Genomic DNA, 17,184 nt, shown 5'->3' on the forward strand with positions numbered 1-17,184 from the left:
TAACCGAGTAAAAAAAAAAAATAAAATACACAATCCAAATGTACATTACTGAACCATTGGATTAATGAGGGCCAAATGATGTGTGTAACTTATGTGATGGTAAATGGAAACAGTGGAGAGACCAAAAAAATGCCTAAACCGTTCAGGCGATCTCACGGCTACAGATGGCCGAACCCACAGATGTTTGGACAAACGAACTTGACCCCAGATGCCGAACCCCATATAAGATATAAGTCTAAAAGGTACCTCAACTTAAGTGTTATGAAATGGTGGTAGTAAGGGTTAGGGGGTTGCAAAGTAAAGCAAAATGGGGATTAAAGCAGAAATTACACTTAGAGCTTCCAGGCGGCTGTCTCAATGCTTCCAGGTCCGCTCATTCAAGCTTATTCCATACTTCCCATGCCCACCCTATGCGACAGCATCTGCGATTGGTTGCAGTCAGAGTGTAAAAATAAATAGTGTAAAATAAATAACAAAAAAAAGTGGCATAGGGTTCACCGTATTTTAATGCCCAGCACAGATAAAGCAGACAGCTGGAGGCTGCAGCCCCCAACTGTGTGCGTTATCTCGGCTGTGTAACAAAGTCCGTGGAACCCCATGCGTATTTATAAAAAGAAGAAAAAAAAAATCTCCCCCCTCATTACTAATCGTATGAGAAAAAAAGAATCAGATTAAAAAACCCCACATACTTTAAATTTATTAACCCCGAAAACACCCCTGCAGGTCTGATGTAATGCACAGACACTGTCGCATGACAACCCCAGCTCTGCTACATCTGAGGTCGCAGTGCACAGTCACATTAGAAAAAGCAGCCAATCACTGCAGCCTGCAAGACACACTGATGGAGCAGCAGCTATGTGAGCGGTGACTTCAGTAAGTTCACCTGAGGTCACAGCTGGCAGTTCCCACGTAACCCCAGCTGTGACTTCAGGTGAACTCATTGCTGAATTACCAGCTTCGGCTAGGTGTGCACACGGAGTCTTTGATTGCAGAAATTTCTGCACCAAATCTGCCTTTTCTGGGGACAAAAAAAAAAAAAACAAAAACAAAAACGGGTCAAAACTGCATCGTGTTTTTCAGCTAGGAGACATAAATTTCTGCAACCAAATCTGTACTAATCTGCATCTCCTAGCAGAAACGCATCAAAACCACATTGTATTTTGGTGCCATTTTTTTCCTGCCAGGACATGCATATTTTCTATAACCAAATACTCAATGTGCGACATAGCCTAAGCCGGTAATCCAGCATTGAGTTCCCCTTAGGTGAGTTCACAGGTACAGGGCTTAACAGGGGTACCATGGAAACAGCCGGCTGTGAACTCAGGCGAACTCACTGACGTCGTCACCACTCTCACAGCTGTGGCTTAGTCAGTATCTCCCGCATGCAGCAGTGATCAGTCACGTTTTCTAAAGTGACCGAGCACTGAGACCTCAGGATGTAGCAAGGCCGGGACAGATGTGGGACGTTGTGGTATGGATTATGTTGGAGATGTTTTGTTTTTTTTTAACTAAAGGACTTCTCTTTGTGTTTATTTCTTTTTACTTACACAATTAATAATGGGGGGAGGGGATGTAGCATGTACCCATTACTAATAATACAGAGCTTTGTGGCAGCTCTGATTTTTTGACAAATCACAGCTGTCATTCACCCCGTATATTACACTGACACCGCTCCAGGGGAAATCGGGATGAGCCGGGTAAAGTGCCACTACTCACAACATAATTAAATGCTTTTGGGGGTTTAACCAGAAATTGGGGAGGATGTACAATTCTCAAAAAACAGCCGATGTGCATAAATCTGATTTCAGAAGGACAAGTACTTTGTTTTACATTAGGCGATTTTGCAACCAACTGTATACTTAGAAATGTAAATTACACTTGACATCTGTATTCGTTTAAATTTAGCCCTTGCAATTAACAAAAAAAAAACAAGCAAAAGAAAGATTTTTCTGCAGTCACTTTATTACAACACAATTAGACACTAATGGCAAACATGTAGCATCTCAGGCTACAGAACATATAAAGCAACATAAAAGTATAATACAAAAAATACATATTTGCCTTCTAAGGGAAAATAAAAGGAACGAAAAGATCAAAGTGAAATGCCATCTTTTAGTAAGGATCTGTTCAGACTGGAGTCACGGCTTCTATTTGGTCAGGAATCTGGGTATTTTGCTTCCCTATGCTACATAACAAAACAAAGTAAGGTGAACTCTGATGGATCACCTTCCAAGTGAATGAAATCCCTTAAAAATGGAAACCATGGTAGCAGCAGTGTGAACATAGGATTAAAGTGGTATTCCAGTAAGATGTTAGGTTTCCTGATTACTTTATGGCTGTATAGATACTCTGATAAGAATGAGATATCCTGGAGATCGTTGATAAACTCTCGGATCTCTGGGGGTCTGACTGCCGAGACCCTCGCTGCTCGGCTATCTTTAGCAGCCTCATGGAAAATTAATGAGTGAAAACCTAATATATTATTTGTATAGCTATGGTTTTACTTAAATTGAGACAGAAATAGGTATATTATGTTATATTTAAATACCCAGGGCTGCCTGGCTCAACACATGAAAGTGATGCATCATTACCATATCTGCATTGACTATTCATATTGTAACAAGCAAGGGCACTGAACTAGTAAACTGTTAGCTTTAGACAATCCCTTTTTGTTAGAAGGGTCCTCTGATACAGAATATCCTTCTCCCAGGACCTCCAGTGCGAGGCAGCACCAGCACGGGCACAGGGGAAAAGAAGCAGGACTCTACTTCTACTGAATCAATGGGTTCTCCATGCCCATGGATGTGTTGGGTCCTCCAGGGACATACTTTGTAGCTGTCCTCTGCTCTGGAAAATACATAACTTGCTCCCCTGGTAATTAGGATTTGGCAAGCATTTGTGAAATCTAGGCAGGCAGACATAGGATGCTTTCTGCACATTCTCTATATAACTTTTAGCATACATCAGGCCGATGGATACGTTCAGCCTATGCACCAGGAGCTTTCCACAGATCTTAATAGTATTTGAACAGCAAAATATTAACATTTTAATCATTTGCTAAAAACATTTCCAGAATGATTTCTTAGCCCTCAATATAGATGAGGTTGGAGTGGGGTTCTAAATCTAAGTCTCCTGCGCCTATTCTTATATTTACCCTACAATTTCTTTATCCAGTGTCGCTCCGGTCAGTCTTTGGCACTTTGTGACCTGCTGGCAGTGTTTTATGGAGAACGCTGGAGGCCACAATTCAATGTAAGTCTATGAGACACTTGTTCTGGCCCTCATAGACTTTCATTGAGCGCTTGTGACATAAAGGACTTCCGGACAGCCATAAGTTATGGGCACTAGATGGTGACGTGGGATCGAAGCAGCGACAGTAATGGATGAAGACGCTGGAGGGTGAGTATAAGACTGGGAGCAGGGGACTTAGATTTAAGTACAACTCCAGTGCTGAAAAAAAGAAAAAAAAAAGCTGGTATGGTGCAAAAATGACAGCGAGTCGTTCCCTGACAACAGAACTTGGGAACTGAATCTTGATCAGCAATTATCACTGTTCATAGTGAAGGAGAATGCTCACACTCTGGAATAACGATACATTTTCAACTTCTGTCCAGAGCATCAATTGACAAAAAAAAAAACCCAAAAAAAAACCAAAACAAAAAAAAAAAAATTATTCAAGTCAAATATTTCTTTCTATGCTAACATTTTATTTTAACACAAAAGGAAACATATGCAAATTTAAGTAAAACTAGCAGAACACAAAAACCTACTTATTCTGGCCTTTAACACTGAATTGAATTGTAAAACTAGGTTGAAGGTATAACAATGTTCTAGAAAAAAAAAAAACAAAACTGTCCAAAGCTTTTCTCTGACACTGCAGTCATCTCCAGTTGTCTTCCAGCTTTTTTCCTTGTACTGCAGAAGTATTATGTGGAAGACTATAAAGAGACCTGATGGAAAAAAACAAACATGTTCAACACTGCAGTAGAGAAAAAAAAAAAAACAACAAAAAAAGCCAAAACAAAAACAAAAACCTTACACTTGCCTCCAGTGCCAGTCCAGCGCTCGCTCTCCCAGGACTCTTGTGAAGTTGTTACGTCATGTGAGCCCTGCGCCCAATCACTGTTGGCTTCCCTTTCCTCACCTTCGGAGGTAGGAACCATCAACAGGAAGTGAGCGGCAGCCGCAGCTCTCACTTCCTGTTGATTACTCATATGTGTGATTACTCATGGGAGAGGGAAGCCACAGTGATTGGGTGCAGGGATCATGTGACGTAACAGCTTCACATGGGCCCCGGGAGAGTGAGTGCACACAGGTAAAATGGTGCTGGCACTGAAAGGGTGTATAAGCTTATTTATTTTAATGGCAGCAAGCATGGGGAATGAGAAAGGGGTGTCCTAGTAGTTGAAAACAACTTTTTTTTTTTTTTTTAAATCAAATACTTTTTTTATTAAAACAGAGTACATACAACAGAATAACAAATCGGCATCCAAATTAAGATTATCACATCTAGTACCCCTTTAACTCCCCCTCCCGCCCCCCTCCCCCACCCCGGCAGCAACACTTCTCCCCTATACTACATCCCATATAGTACACACTTATAATACCCTCCAACTGCATTATAGAACCATCCCATTGTGCAGGAGGAACAACTAGTAACACAAATAGAACAAAACACACACATCAGAGGACTCAGACGGCCATCCCGGTCCCAGACCAGTTTACTGGTCCATCACTCGTCTTATTCGCATTGCAGCCAAGGAGACCATAGCTTCTCAAACATTTTAACATTCCCCCTTCTTTCATACACTCCCTGTTCCAGCTGAAGAATACATTTCACCCTTTTAATGTACTCTCCCCTGGTCGGGGGGTCTTTTTTAATCCAGGACCTGGCGATTACCTTTCTTGCCGCATACAGCAGCCTAGCAATGGCAATTTTCATAGTATTTTCCACCCCAAGCTCCTCAACATATCCCAATAGGCATATCACTGGTTCCCTGGGGAGGACACACCCATATGTTCTTCCTATCTTGTGGATAACCTTAGTCCAAAAGGAGACCAGTCTCGGACAAGACCACATCATATGAAAAATACCTGCGTCAGGTCCCTGACACCTTGGACACTCCGAATTCCTTTTCAACCCCATTTTAAACATCCGTAAAGGAGACCTATATACCCGGTGAATCACGTATAGGTGAGACAGTCTGGCCGGTTCGCTCATGGAAAGTTTAGGGACATACTCTAAGATACTCTCCCACACCTCCTCCGTTATCGGCCCAACTTCCTCCTACCATTTAGATTTAGCTTTAATTGGGTAGTCTAAAAGAAAGGTATGTAGTATATCTTTATACGTGCCAGAAATGATCCCTTTAGTGCTTCCTCCGCCCTTACACACATACTCCAGTACCAGGTCAGTCTGTATGGCCACACTTTGTTTAGCCGCTTGGGCTGCAATCGCATGTTTTAATTGACTGTAGTGGAGCCAGCCGGACGCCGGTAACTGAAACTCACTCTGTAACTGTGGGAACGATTTCAGAATTCCTCCGTCCAATATCTGATGCATGTATATTACACCCTTACGTCTCCACTCCTCAATATTCCCCATTTTCTGAATCTCCGGGAGATTACTGTTATCCCAGATAGGTGTAAACTTAGTTAACCGGGTCACCCCTCTCACCCTTTTCAGCCTATCCCAGGTCTTATTTATAAGTGCCATTGTAGGAGATGTTCTACCCAGGAGCCCCACCGCACCATCCTCTAGTCCCATTACCAATGGACTTCTACCCACTATGTATTCCAGCACTTCTTTAATGCCCCCATCTTTCTCTCGATCAGACCAACCCCTGAGGTGTTGACATTGCGCCGCTATATAATACAATTCCGGATTTGGGATTGCTAGACCCCCCTCATCCTTCGGCCTTTGTAAAGTCTCTAATCGCACCCTAGGCTGCTTTTTACCCCACACCAGGTCCCTAAACAGCAAGTTTATCCCTTTAAATCTTTTTTTTGAAATACAAACAGGGGCATTGTGCAGTATGTATAGGAGTTTAGGCATTACTACCATCTTTAGTAAATTAACCCTTCCAACAACTGACAAATGTAGCTTGTTCCAGGCATCCACTTTGGCTCTCAATTTTTTAAGGAGCGGCCATAAGTTCACCTGTATGTATTTTTCTACTGGTAGAGATATCTGGATACCTAGATATTTAAATTCATCCACATTCTTCAATTTGTTAGCCCCAGTATCCTCATTTGTCCAGGCTACTTCCCCATCCACTTTAAAGAGGCTCGATTTAGACCAATTAATGGTCAGTCCCGAAACTTCTCCAAATTTCTCTATTATCTGCATGGCATGATCCAATGAGGCTGACGAATCCCCCAAGAAAAGTAATAAATCGTCAGCATAAAGAGCTATTTTCTCCTCTAGATGCCCATACTTAAATCCATGGATCTCCTTTGATTTCCTAATGGCCGCCGCCAGAGGCTCTATTGCAATAGCAAATAGGAGCGGCGATAGTGGGCAGCCCTGTCTCGTTCCCCGGTGCAACTCAAACGCTGAGGAGGTCATACCGTTAACTCTAACTTTAGGAATAGGCCTATTATACAACAGCTGCACCCACTTTACAAACCGTGGGCCAAAACCCATATGCTGCAACACTTTCCACAGATACCCCCACTCAACACTATCGAACGCTTTCTGGGCATCTAGCGAAGCGATCACCCTCCGGCCAGGGTTGTCAGGTGGCAACTGTAGATTAAGATCTAATCTCCTGATATTAGCAGCTGTCGACCTATTGGCCATGAACCCTGATTGGTCCATATGTATTAGGTTAGATATAACTCCAGTCAGCCGGTTTGACAACACCTTAGCCAGAAGCTTCACGTCCGCTGTTAATAACGAGATGGGTCTATATGAGTCTGGAAGCCTCGGATTTTTATCCTCCTTAGGAATTACTATTATTATTGCTTCTCTCATAGATTCAGGCAATACACCTTCCCCCTCTGCCACCTCAAAGACTTTCAATAGTTTGGGTAATAGGATTTCGTCTAACTGTTTATAAATTTCAACTGGTAGCCCGTCTGCTCCCGGTGCCTTGTCATTGCTCATGCCATGCAGAGCGCCCTCTAGTTCATCAATAGTAATAGGTGACTCCAGTTTATCTCTATCCACCACAGGAAGCTCACCTCGCTCAAGAAATGAGTCCACCTCTTCCACCCTCATCTCTCCGCTAGAAGAATATAGCGTGCGATAGAAATCTTTAAAGACCCCAAGGATCTCTTCAACCTCAGTGACCTGTGTCCCCTCCACCGTGTCCATACCATGCACAAATGAACTACTCCTTTGAGCTGCAGCTATGACCGATAATAGATGACCAACTTTTTCCCCCTCCTCATAAAAATGCAATTTTTGGAACGCCTGCTTCCTTACCGCCTTCTCCAAAAGCATCTTATTAACCTGTTCATGCGCCTGCCTAAGATTTTGCTTCGCGTCCGTAGTATTACTCCGAATTGCTTCCAGCTCTGCCTTATCTAAGGCCTCCAGGCTATCTTTCTCATCCTGCCTCGTCTGTGTTTTACGTTTACAGATATCCCTGAACAGGAGCCCCCTGAGGTATGCCTTCATCGCATCCCATACCATCATGGGACCAGTGCTACCCTCGTTGTGGATAAAGAAATCCCCAAGATCCCGTTCTATATTCCCCATATTAATATGACGGATCCATGCTGGATGAAGCTTCCACTCTCCCCTCCTTCCCCCTGTCAGGGTCCCCCGTCGTATGGACACTAGAATTGGGCTATGATCTGAAATCACTCTTGTCAGATATTGCACGTCGCCTATCATTAAATCCATCAGATCACTAGCTAGAGCCATGTCAATGCGGGACAGAGTGTTATGCGAAGCCGAATAACAAGAGAAGCAGGATACCCTCCCATTCCTCACTCGCCAGGCATCCACCATTCCAAGTTCCCCAATAAGAGTGCCAAACGAAGTCATACAACTATCCTGAATACCTGGAGGTCTACTACTCCTATCCCAGTACAGGTCTATCACGTTATTGAAGTCCCCCACCAGTAAAAAAGGGATTACTCCCCCCTTCTCAGAGAACTCCCTTATCTCCCTTAGTTTGGTGCACTTATATGGAGGTGGTATATATATTGCAGCTATACACGAGTCTGCCAAATATTTTACACTTGACGGCCACACACTGTCCCTCTTTATCCACATACACTTCTATCTCTTCATATTGCACAGAGTTATGGATCAGCAGTGATACACCCCTTGCATAGTTGGAAAAGGTGGAATGATAGGCCTTCTGCACCCATCTCCTATTTAAAACATGTGTTGTCTCCTTTGTGAGATGCGTTTCTAGTAGACATATTACTGACGGGTTCTGGTCTTGAACATATTTAATTATTGCCGCTCTCCTAGACCTATATGATAACCCTCTAATATTCCAACTCAACACCTTAATTCTATCCCCCATTATCCCACCCAGTAAAACCATCGTTGAAAACAACTTTAACGAAGCTATGAACTGGTTCTCAACTTCATTATAAACCATTGTCTCACAACCAAAGCTGAAAAGAAAGGTATTAAAAAAAACAAAAACACAAAAACATTTCAAGTACAGTGGAACCTTGGTTTATGAGAACAATCCGTGCTTTGAGTGTGCTTGTTAACCAAGTTACTCGTCTCGCCTGCCTCCTGGTTCTTGTAGTTCACCGATACAGGATGTGAATCGGGTAACCATCGCGACCGATGCAGGAGCTTCCACTGCCAGCGTGCTGACGTCAAAGGCAGGAGCCGCTTGCCTGATTTCTCAAAGGCAGCGCGCTGACCAGTGGCTGACAGCGGAAGTTACTCCATCGTCGCGATGGTTACCCGATACAGATCCTGTACCGGTGAACTACAAGAACCATGAGGCCGGCGATGGAACAGAAGGTAAGGTGAGCATATGTGTGCGCGTTTGTTTGGACTGCAAGAGCGGGTCAGAGCGCGGTGAAAGTACGGAACCGAAGTGTGTGCGGTGAGTATTTGTTCGTACAGCAAATCTTGCTTGTAAACTGAGTTACAAATTTACAGCAAGCTTTGCTCACACACCAATTTACTCGTAAACAGAGGTTCCACTGTATTGCCAAACCTTTAAAAACTTAACGTTGTATATACTATTAAGCACTGTTGAGTGGAGTACAAACACTTTTTATATTGATCCTTAGGCTATGTGCCCACATTGCAGAAATTTCTGCACCATTTCCAGATCTCATGGCAGGAAAAACGCATCGGCATAAACGCAGAACGAATTTGCATGCTGCAAATCATTTTCTGCACCAGATCTGCATGGACAAACTCCTGAACACGTGCACTACATTTCAGGATTCTCACTGACTTTGCTGGAATCAGGATTTCCTTGCAGTTTTGTGACAAATCTGCAAGCAAAAATGCATTGTGTGCACATAGCCATACACTTATTTTTGGATATTTATATATACACTATAAAAAAAAAAACCCCAAAAAATAAAAGATGGCTGTATCCCAAAGGGAGCACTATAGATTAAAGGCTCGCATAAGTGGATAATGGAAATATCAGGCACAGAAGGAACTAAGAAGACATTGAAGATACGACACTTGTGTGGAGTATGACAGGTATGATCCCTTCACCTAAATAGGTAAAAGTGGAGTGCCGCGATTTCTGGGTGCTGCACATTCATATCTTTTGTATCTCATATTTTGGAAGGGTCCTGTCATTGATTTATTAATAATTTTGATTGTCTTATTTTCAATGCAAGAATGACTGCTCTAAATTCCTTTTTTGAAATTGTAAATTCAATTTGCGGTCACCTAACCTGACTGACAGCTATTCAGCGTACTAATGTTTGTCTGAACGTGAGCCCTTCTGATATGGCTTTCTAAAAAACACCAGCTTCATCAGATCTGAGAAAACTATTTAATCATGCATGCTATTTGTATTGTGAAAATTTTGTGACATATCCACTTTAAAGCCATGTCATTTTTCGGTCCAGGATAAACCTTATGTTATCCCTCCTGTTCATCTTACATGTAGAAATTCAAGTTACCTGAAAGAACATAAATATCCAATAATATTAAAAATGAACATGCACCAATGGAAAAAAAAAAAAAAAAACAGACAGACAATACCTACTATGCAACATTTTCATGCTACAGGAATATTTACTGATAATTCAGCAGATACTGCAAATATAATTTCTGGAATGGTCAAGCCACCGAATGTTCCTCCTCTGTTGCACCTTATTTTGTCTAAGGTCTTAACAATCTTCTCTCTAAAAGTAAAAACAAGAGAAAGAGGGGAAAAAAAGAAAAAAACCATGAAAAACTGAAAGCTAACAATATCAACCAAGTATTGATTACTCACCTTGTAGCATCTTTATGCAGAGCTGAAAGTCTGTTTATAACTTTTTTGAACTGGGATAAGTTGAGCTGGTTAGCAATGATGACGATCGGTAGCTCAGATAAGGAGTCAATTTTTGGGTAAACACCCCAGTTCTATAGATAAGAATATATAAAATAGCTCAATAACGGACATAAAACGAAAACTATACACCAAATAAAGTGATGTGAGTAAAAGCAGCTACAGATATTCTGAAAATTTACCCCAGATGCTAGATTAAGTCATACGAGGAGAAACGTGAATGCGGAATAACACTATATCTGACCATATATTCTGCCTCTAGTTTTTGCCCCTTTCAAAGCTCCCGTTGTCAGTTTTCCCTGAGCTCGGCTCCTGGGTGGGGGAGGATAACTGCTGTGTCTCCCATGCACGGCACACAGAAACGTTTATCTTACTCTTGATATCCCTCTCCCTCATTCAGAAACCGAATGAGAAACATTACTCAGCAGTGTTGCTGTGAATCCGGGGTGAGGTGGCAGGACACTGACTAGAAGCAGCAGCAGAGCAACGCATCTAGCAGCTCACGCCTCCCCTTTCAATACACATTGGGGGTCAACTTATTTTCAGAATTATTTTTTTTTAATAAAGTCCAGTAAATGAAAACTTGTTAATATAAAAGACCAAATCCAATTAGGTTTCTTTTTAGAAATTGTCATTTTCACCTCCTCCTTCCCCTTTATGCATCCAGCTTCACATAGACCCCTCTCCTGTGTGCCTCTAACTAGCCTGCCCTCAAGTTATCATCAAGCTAATCCAAATTTAGAATACCCATTATGCCTCTGTGCACTCAATGTATCTGACCTCATCGGATTGCAGACGTTGCGCAGTTTGAGGCCTGGCAAATACCAGTGTGGGAGACTGGCTGGTTCCATTGAGCCTACAAAAGTCGACAGCCACGTTGTGCTCCTGTACAGTAGCCTGCCTGAACGATTTACTCTCCTGCCACCTAAATCAGCTACCTGTGTGGGTTCACATCATAGTCAGCTGGAGCTGGTTATTGCAGCGCTCTCAAGCCACTAGATGGGGAAGGAAGGATTTAACTATGGTAGTAAACAGTTAAAAGGGTGGTCTACTATTAGGAAATCCCTTCTGAATCAGTTTCCCCCTTGTAAAATAATACAACTTTCACCAGGGGTCGCAACGCTGCCTCTCCCGGGCACTGTGATATGCAATGAGCTGGAGGGAAGAAAAAAAAAAAAAAAAAAAAGCGCAATCTGGGGTTTTATCCGTGACAGAGGATTAAAAAAAAATGTTGGAAATGCTCACCTTAGCAGGTTGTGTTAAGTCACAACCAACCGGAAATGACCAAAACGATGGCTGCAGCACCCCCCATGTAACAGCGAACACCAGAAGAAGAAGAAGAATGGGTATAATTGCCATGCTGCCGCAGTCCGAGAAAAATCCAGGAGCAGGTCAATAGTGATTTGTATCTACAATTTTCTCAGAACCATCTCCTTCCTTAGGACAATCACATATCATCTTAAAATATCATATATTGAGGTATGACATTGGTTGTCTGAATAGGTTGCTTCACACTTCCAGTTTCCGGACAAATTACATATCTGATGCTCTATCACTTCCTTCGAATGTAAGAGATATGTCCAAAAGGCTGGGAGAGTAAAGCAGCCGCTGATTGGCTGCAGGGATTGCGTGACAATGTCATACAATCCCCGGGAGATGCACAGGCAACATGGCTGAAATGGCGCGGTCGGTCAGTATAAGTTATCTTACAAGGGGGAAACACAATCAATAGTGAAGAGAATAGGGTTCAAAAGTGCGCACTGCGATCGTGATTAGATTAAATTAGAGATGAGATCAATAAAATGATGATTTAATTGTTGACGCGTTTCAGAGCCATCTAGGCTCCTTCCTCAGGATAAATCAAAATCAAGGGTTTATGATTATTCTCCTGAGGAAGGAACCTAGATGGCTCTGAAACACGTCAAATTAAATGATCATCATTTTAATCTCATCTCTAGATCTCATCACTAGGGTGTTATTTTAAGACTAGAAGGTGGCCCGATTCTACGCATCGGGTATTCTAGAATTTGCGTATTGTGTAGATCATGTATGATTTTTGTATATAATATATATATATATATATATATATATATATATATATATATATATATATATATATATATATATATATATATATTTATATATATTTATTTATTATATAGATGTTGTGTGCAGTTACCAAGTGTTTGTGTAGGGCGCTGTACATGTTCTGGGTGTGGCGGGGGGTGAGAGCGGTGTTGTATGTGTGTTGCGTTGTTTGTGGAGCGCTGTGTGTCTGTAGTGTTGTGTTTGTGTGTGTTGCGCGGTTTGTGTGGGTGGGTGTGTGTGGTGTGTTTTGGGGGGAGGTATGTTTTGTGCAATGTGTGTGTTGTGCGGAATGTGCGTATATTTATGTATGCCGCGGTGTTTGTGTGTTGTGTGTGTGCGGCGTTGTCTGTGTGTGGGTGTCTGTGTAGGGCGGTGTTTGTGGTTCCCAGTGTGTGTGTGGTGTGTTGTGTGTTGGGGGAGGTGTGCACCTCCCATCGTGCTCCACCCCCCATGCTGCGCACCTCCCATCGTGCTCCATCCCCCATGCTGCGCACCCCCCATCGTGCCCCATCCCCCATGCTGCGCACCCCCCATCGTGCTCCATCCCCAATGCTGCGCACCCCCCATCGTGCTCCATCCCCGATGCTGCGCATTCCCCATCGTGCTCCATCCCCGATGCTGCGCACCCCCCATTGTGCTCCATCCCCCATGCTGCGCACTCCCCATCGTGCTCCATCCTCCATGCTACGCACTCCCCATCGTGCTCCATCCCCCATGCTGCGCACCCCCCATCGTGCTCCATCCCCAATGCTGCGCACCCCCCATCGTGCTCCATCCCCCATGCTGCGCACCCCCCATCGTGCTCCATCCCCCATGCTGCGCACTCCCCATCGTGCTACATCCCCCATCGTGCTCCATCCCCCATGCTGCGCACCCCCATCGTGCTCCATCCCCCATGCTGCGCACTCCCCATTGTGCTACATCCCCCATGCTGCGCACCCCCCATCATCCTACATCCCCCATGCTGCGCACCCCATCGTGCTACATCCCCCATGCTATAATAGTTCTCCTATTATACTCAGAGAGGCGTATAATAGGAGGACTATAATAGGAGGAGTAGTCCTGGGGGGAGAGGAGTATAATGCCGGCTCCCTGCACATGTGTACCGGGAGCCGGTGTACGCTGGTAACTATGATACACATCGGGTAACTAAGGGACCTTAGTTACCCGATATGTATAATGGTTACCAGCGTTCACCGGCTCCGTCACGATCCCAGCATCGCAAGGGTATGTCTGGCGCTGCTGGGATCGTGACGGAGCCGGTGTACACTGGTAACTATGATACACATCGGGTAACTAAGGGACCTTAGTTACCCGATGTGTATAATGGTCACCAGCGTACACCGGCTCCGTCACGATCCCAGCAGCGCAAGGTTATGTCTGGCGATGCGTGCGGAGGGCCGGGGCAAGCGGCCAATCCATGCGGAGGGCGGGGCCAGGCCGAGCGACCAATCCGTGGGGGGGCGGAGCTGAGGTGAGGCAAGCGGCCAATCCATGCGGGGGGCGGGGCCATGGCGAGCCCAGCGGCCAATCAGCTTTGTGTCACCGTAAGGACACAATTTTGGAGCAAGACAGACAGACAGAATAAGGCAATTATATATATAGATAATAACACATATGCTGACCTACAGTCATTGCATCTCCCGGGGATCATGTGACATTATGTCACACAATACCTGTGCCCAATCAGCGGAGTTTTTAACCCTTTTCTCTTCACTATTGATTATATGTCGGGTGGGTCTCTGCAGCAGATGTTTATGCTACGATAGTGGTTGTGACTTTCACAACCACACTAGAAGAGTCTTTCTTAGACCCAGCTTTTATTTGTTATAATTGGATAAAGACCCGCTTTATTTCTTTCCAGCTTCTATCTAAGGGGGAAAATACAGGGATTCCGGGGTTGTCCTAGTAGTGGCCACTCATTTTGAATATGCAACAGATGTTTTCATACTAAAGTGATCCAGAGTCTTACCTTTTCTCCACCTGGAAGAGAATCTCTTTCCAGTGATGGGACACTTGAGCTTATGCCAGCCTGTTTTTCAGAATATATCAACACTTCAGAGTTGAAATTGGGATTTACTGATGGCTTATTGTCTTCAGGTATTGTGACGCTGGGTGGAACAGATGTTGGCAATCTTAAAGGAGCTGCAGATTTGTTTTTAGGTGGTCCAGATAGATTATTCTGCTCATCAACAGAGGACAAACAGCCAATGACTGGAGTTTCTACATCACGAGCGCCTGCTGTGATTTCTGGCACTAACATGGTCAGTGAATTTTCTTGAGACGCAGTTTGTGAACGATGAAGTTTTTTACTGCTGGATATAGTAAACGATACCCGTTCACTGACAGATTTCACTGTAGCAGGTTTATCTTCCATAAACTTTACACCCGTTTCTGTTTTTAATAGCTCAGCTTTGTCTGTAGGTAATTGAACCTGGTTGGGCACAATAGACTGTGCAATTGCAGCATTACTCTGTCCATCTGTGCCATGAGGGGGCTTCCCTGGCTTTCCATTTACACGACTGACATGACCTTTACCAAACTGATTATTTACATTAGGTTTCATGTTAATACCAAAGTTAGGAGAATGTGTCACTGTCGGAAAAAAACCAGGATAGTTCGGCAATGTAAATAAAGGGTAAGATAAAGGAACATGCAAAAAATTCGGCATGCTGTTCAAGGATATCATGTTTGAATGAGGTGTCTGAAACATCCACTGGTGATTGGGAGTCATACAGTTATAAACGCCAAATGTATTGGGAGGTGGGGCAGGTGGAAGTCCTAGGTTTGTATTCACGGGAGGACAATCATTATTATTTGGCATATTTACACTTGCATTTGTCAAACTGTCGACAACCGGTGCAGCATGGGTCTGATCAGCGGTGTGATCACGCTGGGTCGAGTCGCTCTTCGCTGGCTGTGATCCCGAGCCTTCCTTGGGCTCAAACATCTCAAATCTACATTTTCCATCTTGAGGGATATCTTTAGGTACAGATTTTATTTTTTGAAAAGCAAGTGAAAGATTGTAATTGGGTGTCTTGATGGCACGAACTTTTATTTTTTTTCCATAGAACATCTTTCCATCCATTTCTATTATGGCAGCTTCAGCTTCTTCTGACTTAACAAAAGTCAGTACTGCATAACTGATGAATGGAAAAAAATAAAAAAAACAAAACAAAGATAAAACACCAAATATTTTAAGTATTTTTAAGGCATTATATAGTTTAATTTTGGATAAGCTTGTTTCCATAGTTTTTCCCCCTTTTTTAAATTTTAATAACTATTTAATGATCAGAGCACTTCAGACCCAAAAACCCCACACACATTTTACACACACACACACACACACACACACACACACACACACACACACACACACACACACACACACACACGGGTGTAGTAGAATATTATATAAATATATGAATATATCTAGATCTATCTCAAAATAAGAAAAGACTGACAGCGCATCCAATAGTGCGAACAGGTGCATATCTGTTCATGATGAATAATACGACTAAGGCTAGGTTCACATTTCTGTTAAAAATTGTATCAGTCACAATCCGCGGTTATGGTAAACAACACAATCCGTTTAGCGGATTCCGTTGTGTCCCATAGACTTGTATTAGTGGCTGATTACCTTGCGTTGCATCCTCTGCGCCGCGGTCAGTCGTTTTTGGACTGACCGCCGGGCGGAAACAACGCAGAGTGTAACGTTTTTCGGGCCGTCAAAATTAACACCCCGCGCAGGAATCCATCGCAATCAGTCAAGCTTGTAAGGTTTGTCTATGGTGCTGGATTGCGTCGTAATCCGTCTTACGACGGAATCCAGCGCTTGATTCCACCATGTTCTACTGAGCATGCCCAGCATGTTTGGCACACCCACTGGGCTGTCGCAAACACAAACGGATCATGACTGATCTGTCAAAAAACGGACGCACAGCGGATGTAACGGATGCGACGGATCAATTTTTTTCACAGCATTCCTGTGAAAAACATCCGTTGCGTCATTTGACATAAAAAAAAAACGACTGATCCGTTACTGACGGACCTGACGGATTTAAAACAACGGAAATGTGAACCTAGCCTAAGGCTAGGTTCACACTCCCATTAAATTGTATCAGTCACAATCCACTGCTCTGGTAAACAACGGAATCCGTTTAGCGGATTCCGTTGTTCCCATACACTTGTATAAGCGGCGGATTGCACCCTCTGATGATGCTGCGTTGCACCCTCCGCCCGACTGATCAGTCGTGGAACGACTGACCGAGGGGCGGAAGGAACGCAGCCTGTAACGATTTTTTGGAGCAGCGCAATCCGTAGGATTTCTCTGCGCATGCTCTCTGGCTCCCTGCACCCGTAACCAGGATACACATCAGGTTACCAAGCAATGCGCTTTGGTTAGTTACCTGATATTTACACTGGTTACGTGTGCAGGGAGCCAGCGCTAAGCGGTGTACGCTGGTAACCAGTATAAATATCGGGTAACCAAGAAAAGTGCTTTGCTTTTAGTTACCCGATATTTACCCTGGATACGTGTGCAGGGAGGCTGACACTTCCCCGCTCGGCTCCGCCCCCTCCCGCACTCTGCACGTACACACACACGCTCACTCACTCACCTGTCCCCAGCCCTGCAGTCCCCGCG

General features: G+C 43.8%; 1 protein-coding gene across 2 annotated transcripts in view; it reads right to left on the reverse strand.

Annotated features, from left to right (window-relative positions):
* Nucleotides 1-1,954: 1,954 nt before the first annotated feature.
* The window catches only part of LOC142259432 (uncharacterized), a 47,567-nt gene continuing 32,337 nt past the window's right edge, over nucleotides 1,955-17,184 (reverse strand). Inside the window, exons 7-10 of one of the 2 annotated variants that reach the window (XM_075331844.1) lie at nucleotides 14,512-15,682; nucleotides 10,395-10,525; nucleotides 10,197-10,302; nucleotides 1,955-3,950 (exon numbers count right to left, since the gene is read on the reverse strand). In XM_075331844.1, coding sequence (XP_075187959.1) covers nucleotides 3,939-3,950; nucleotides 10,197-10,302; nucleotides 10,395-10,525; nucleotides 14,512-15,682 — 1,420 coding nt within the window. In that variant the 3' untranslated portion in view covers nucleotides 1,955-3,938. Of the gene's footprint in view, nucleotides 3,951-10,163; nucleotides 10,303-10,394; nucleotides 10,526-14,511; nucleotides 15,683-17,184 lie in introns of both variants that reach the window. The other variant, XM_075331843.1, reaches the window with a different exon arrangement.

Source organism: Anomaloglossus baeobatrachus (assembly GCF_048569485.1).
Source record: "Anomaloglossus baeobatrachus isolate aAnoBae1 chromosome 7 unlocalized genomic scaffold, aAnoBae1.hap1 SUPER_7_unloc_4, whole genome shotgun sequence".
In the NCBI taxonomy this organism is placed as follows: Eukaryota; Metazoa; Chordata; class Amphibia; order Anura; family Aromobatidae; genus Anomaloglossus; species Anomaloglossus baeobatrachus.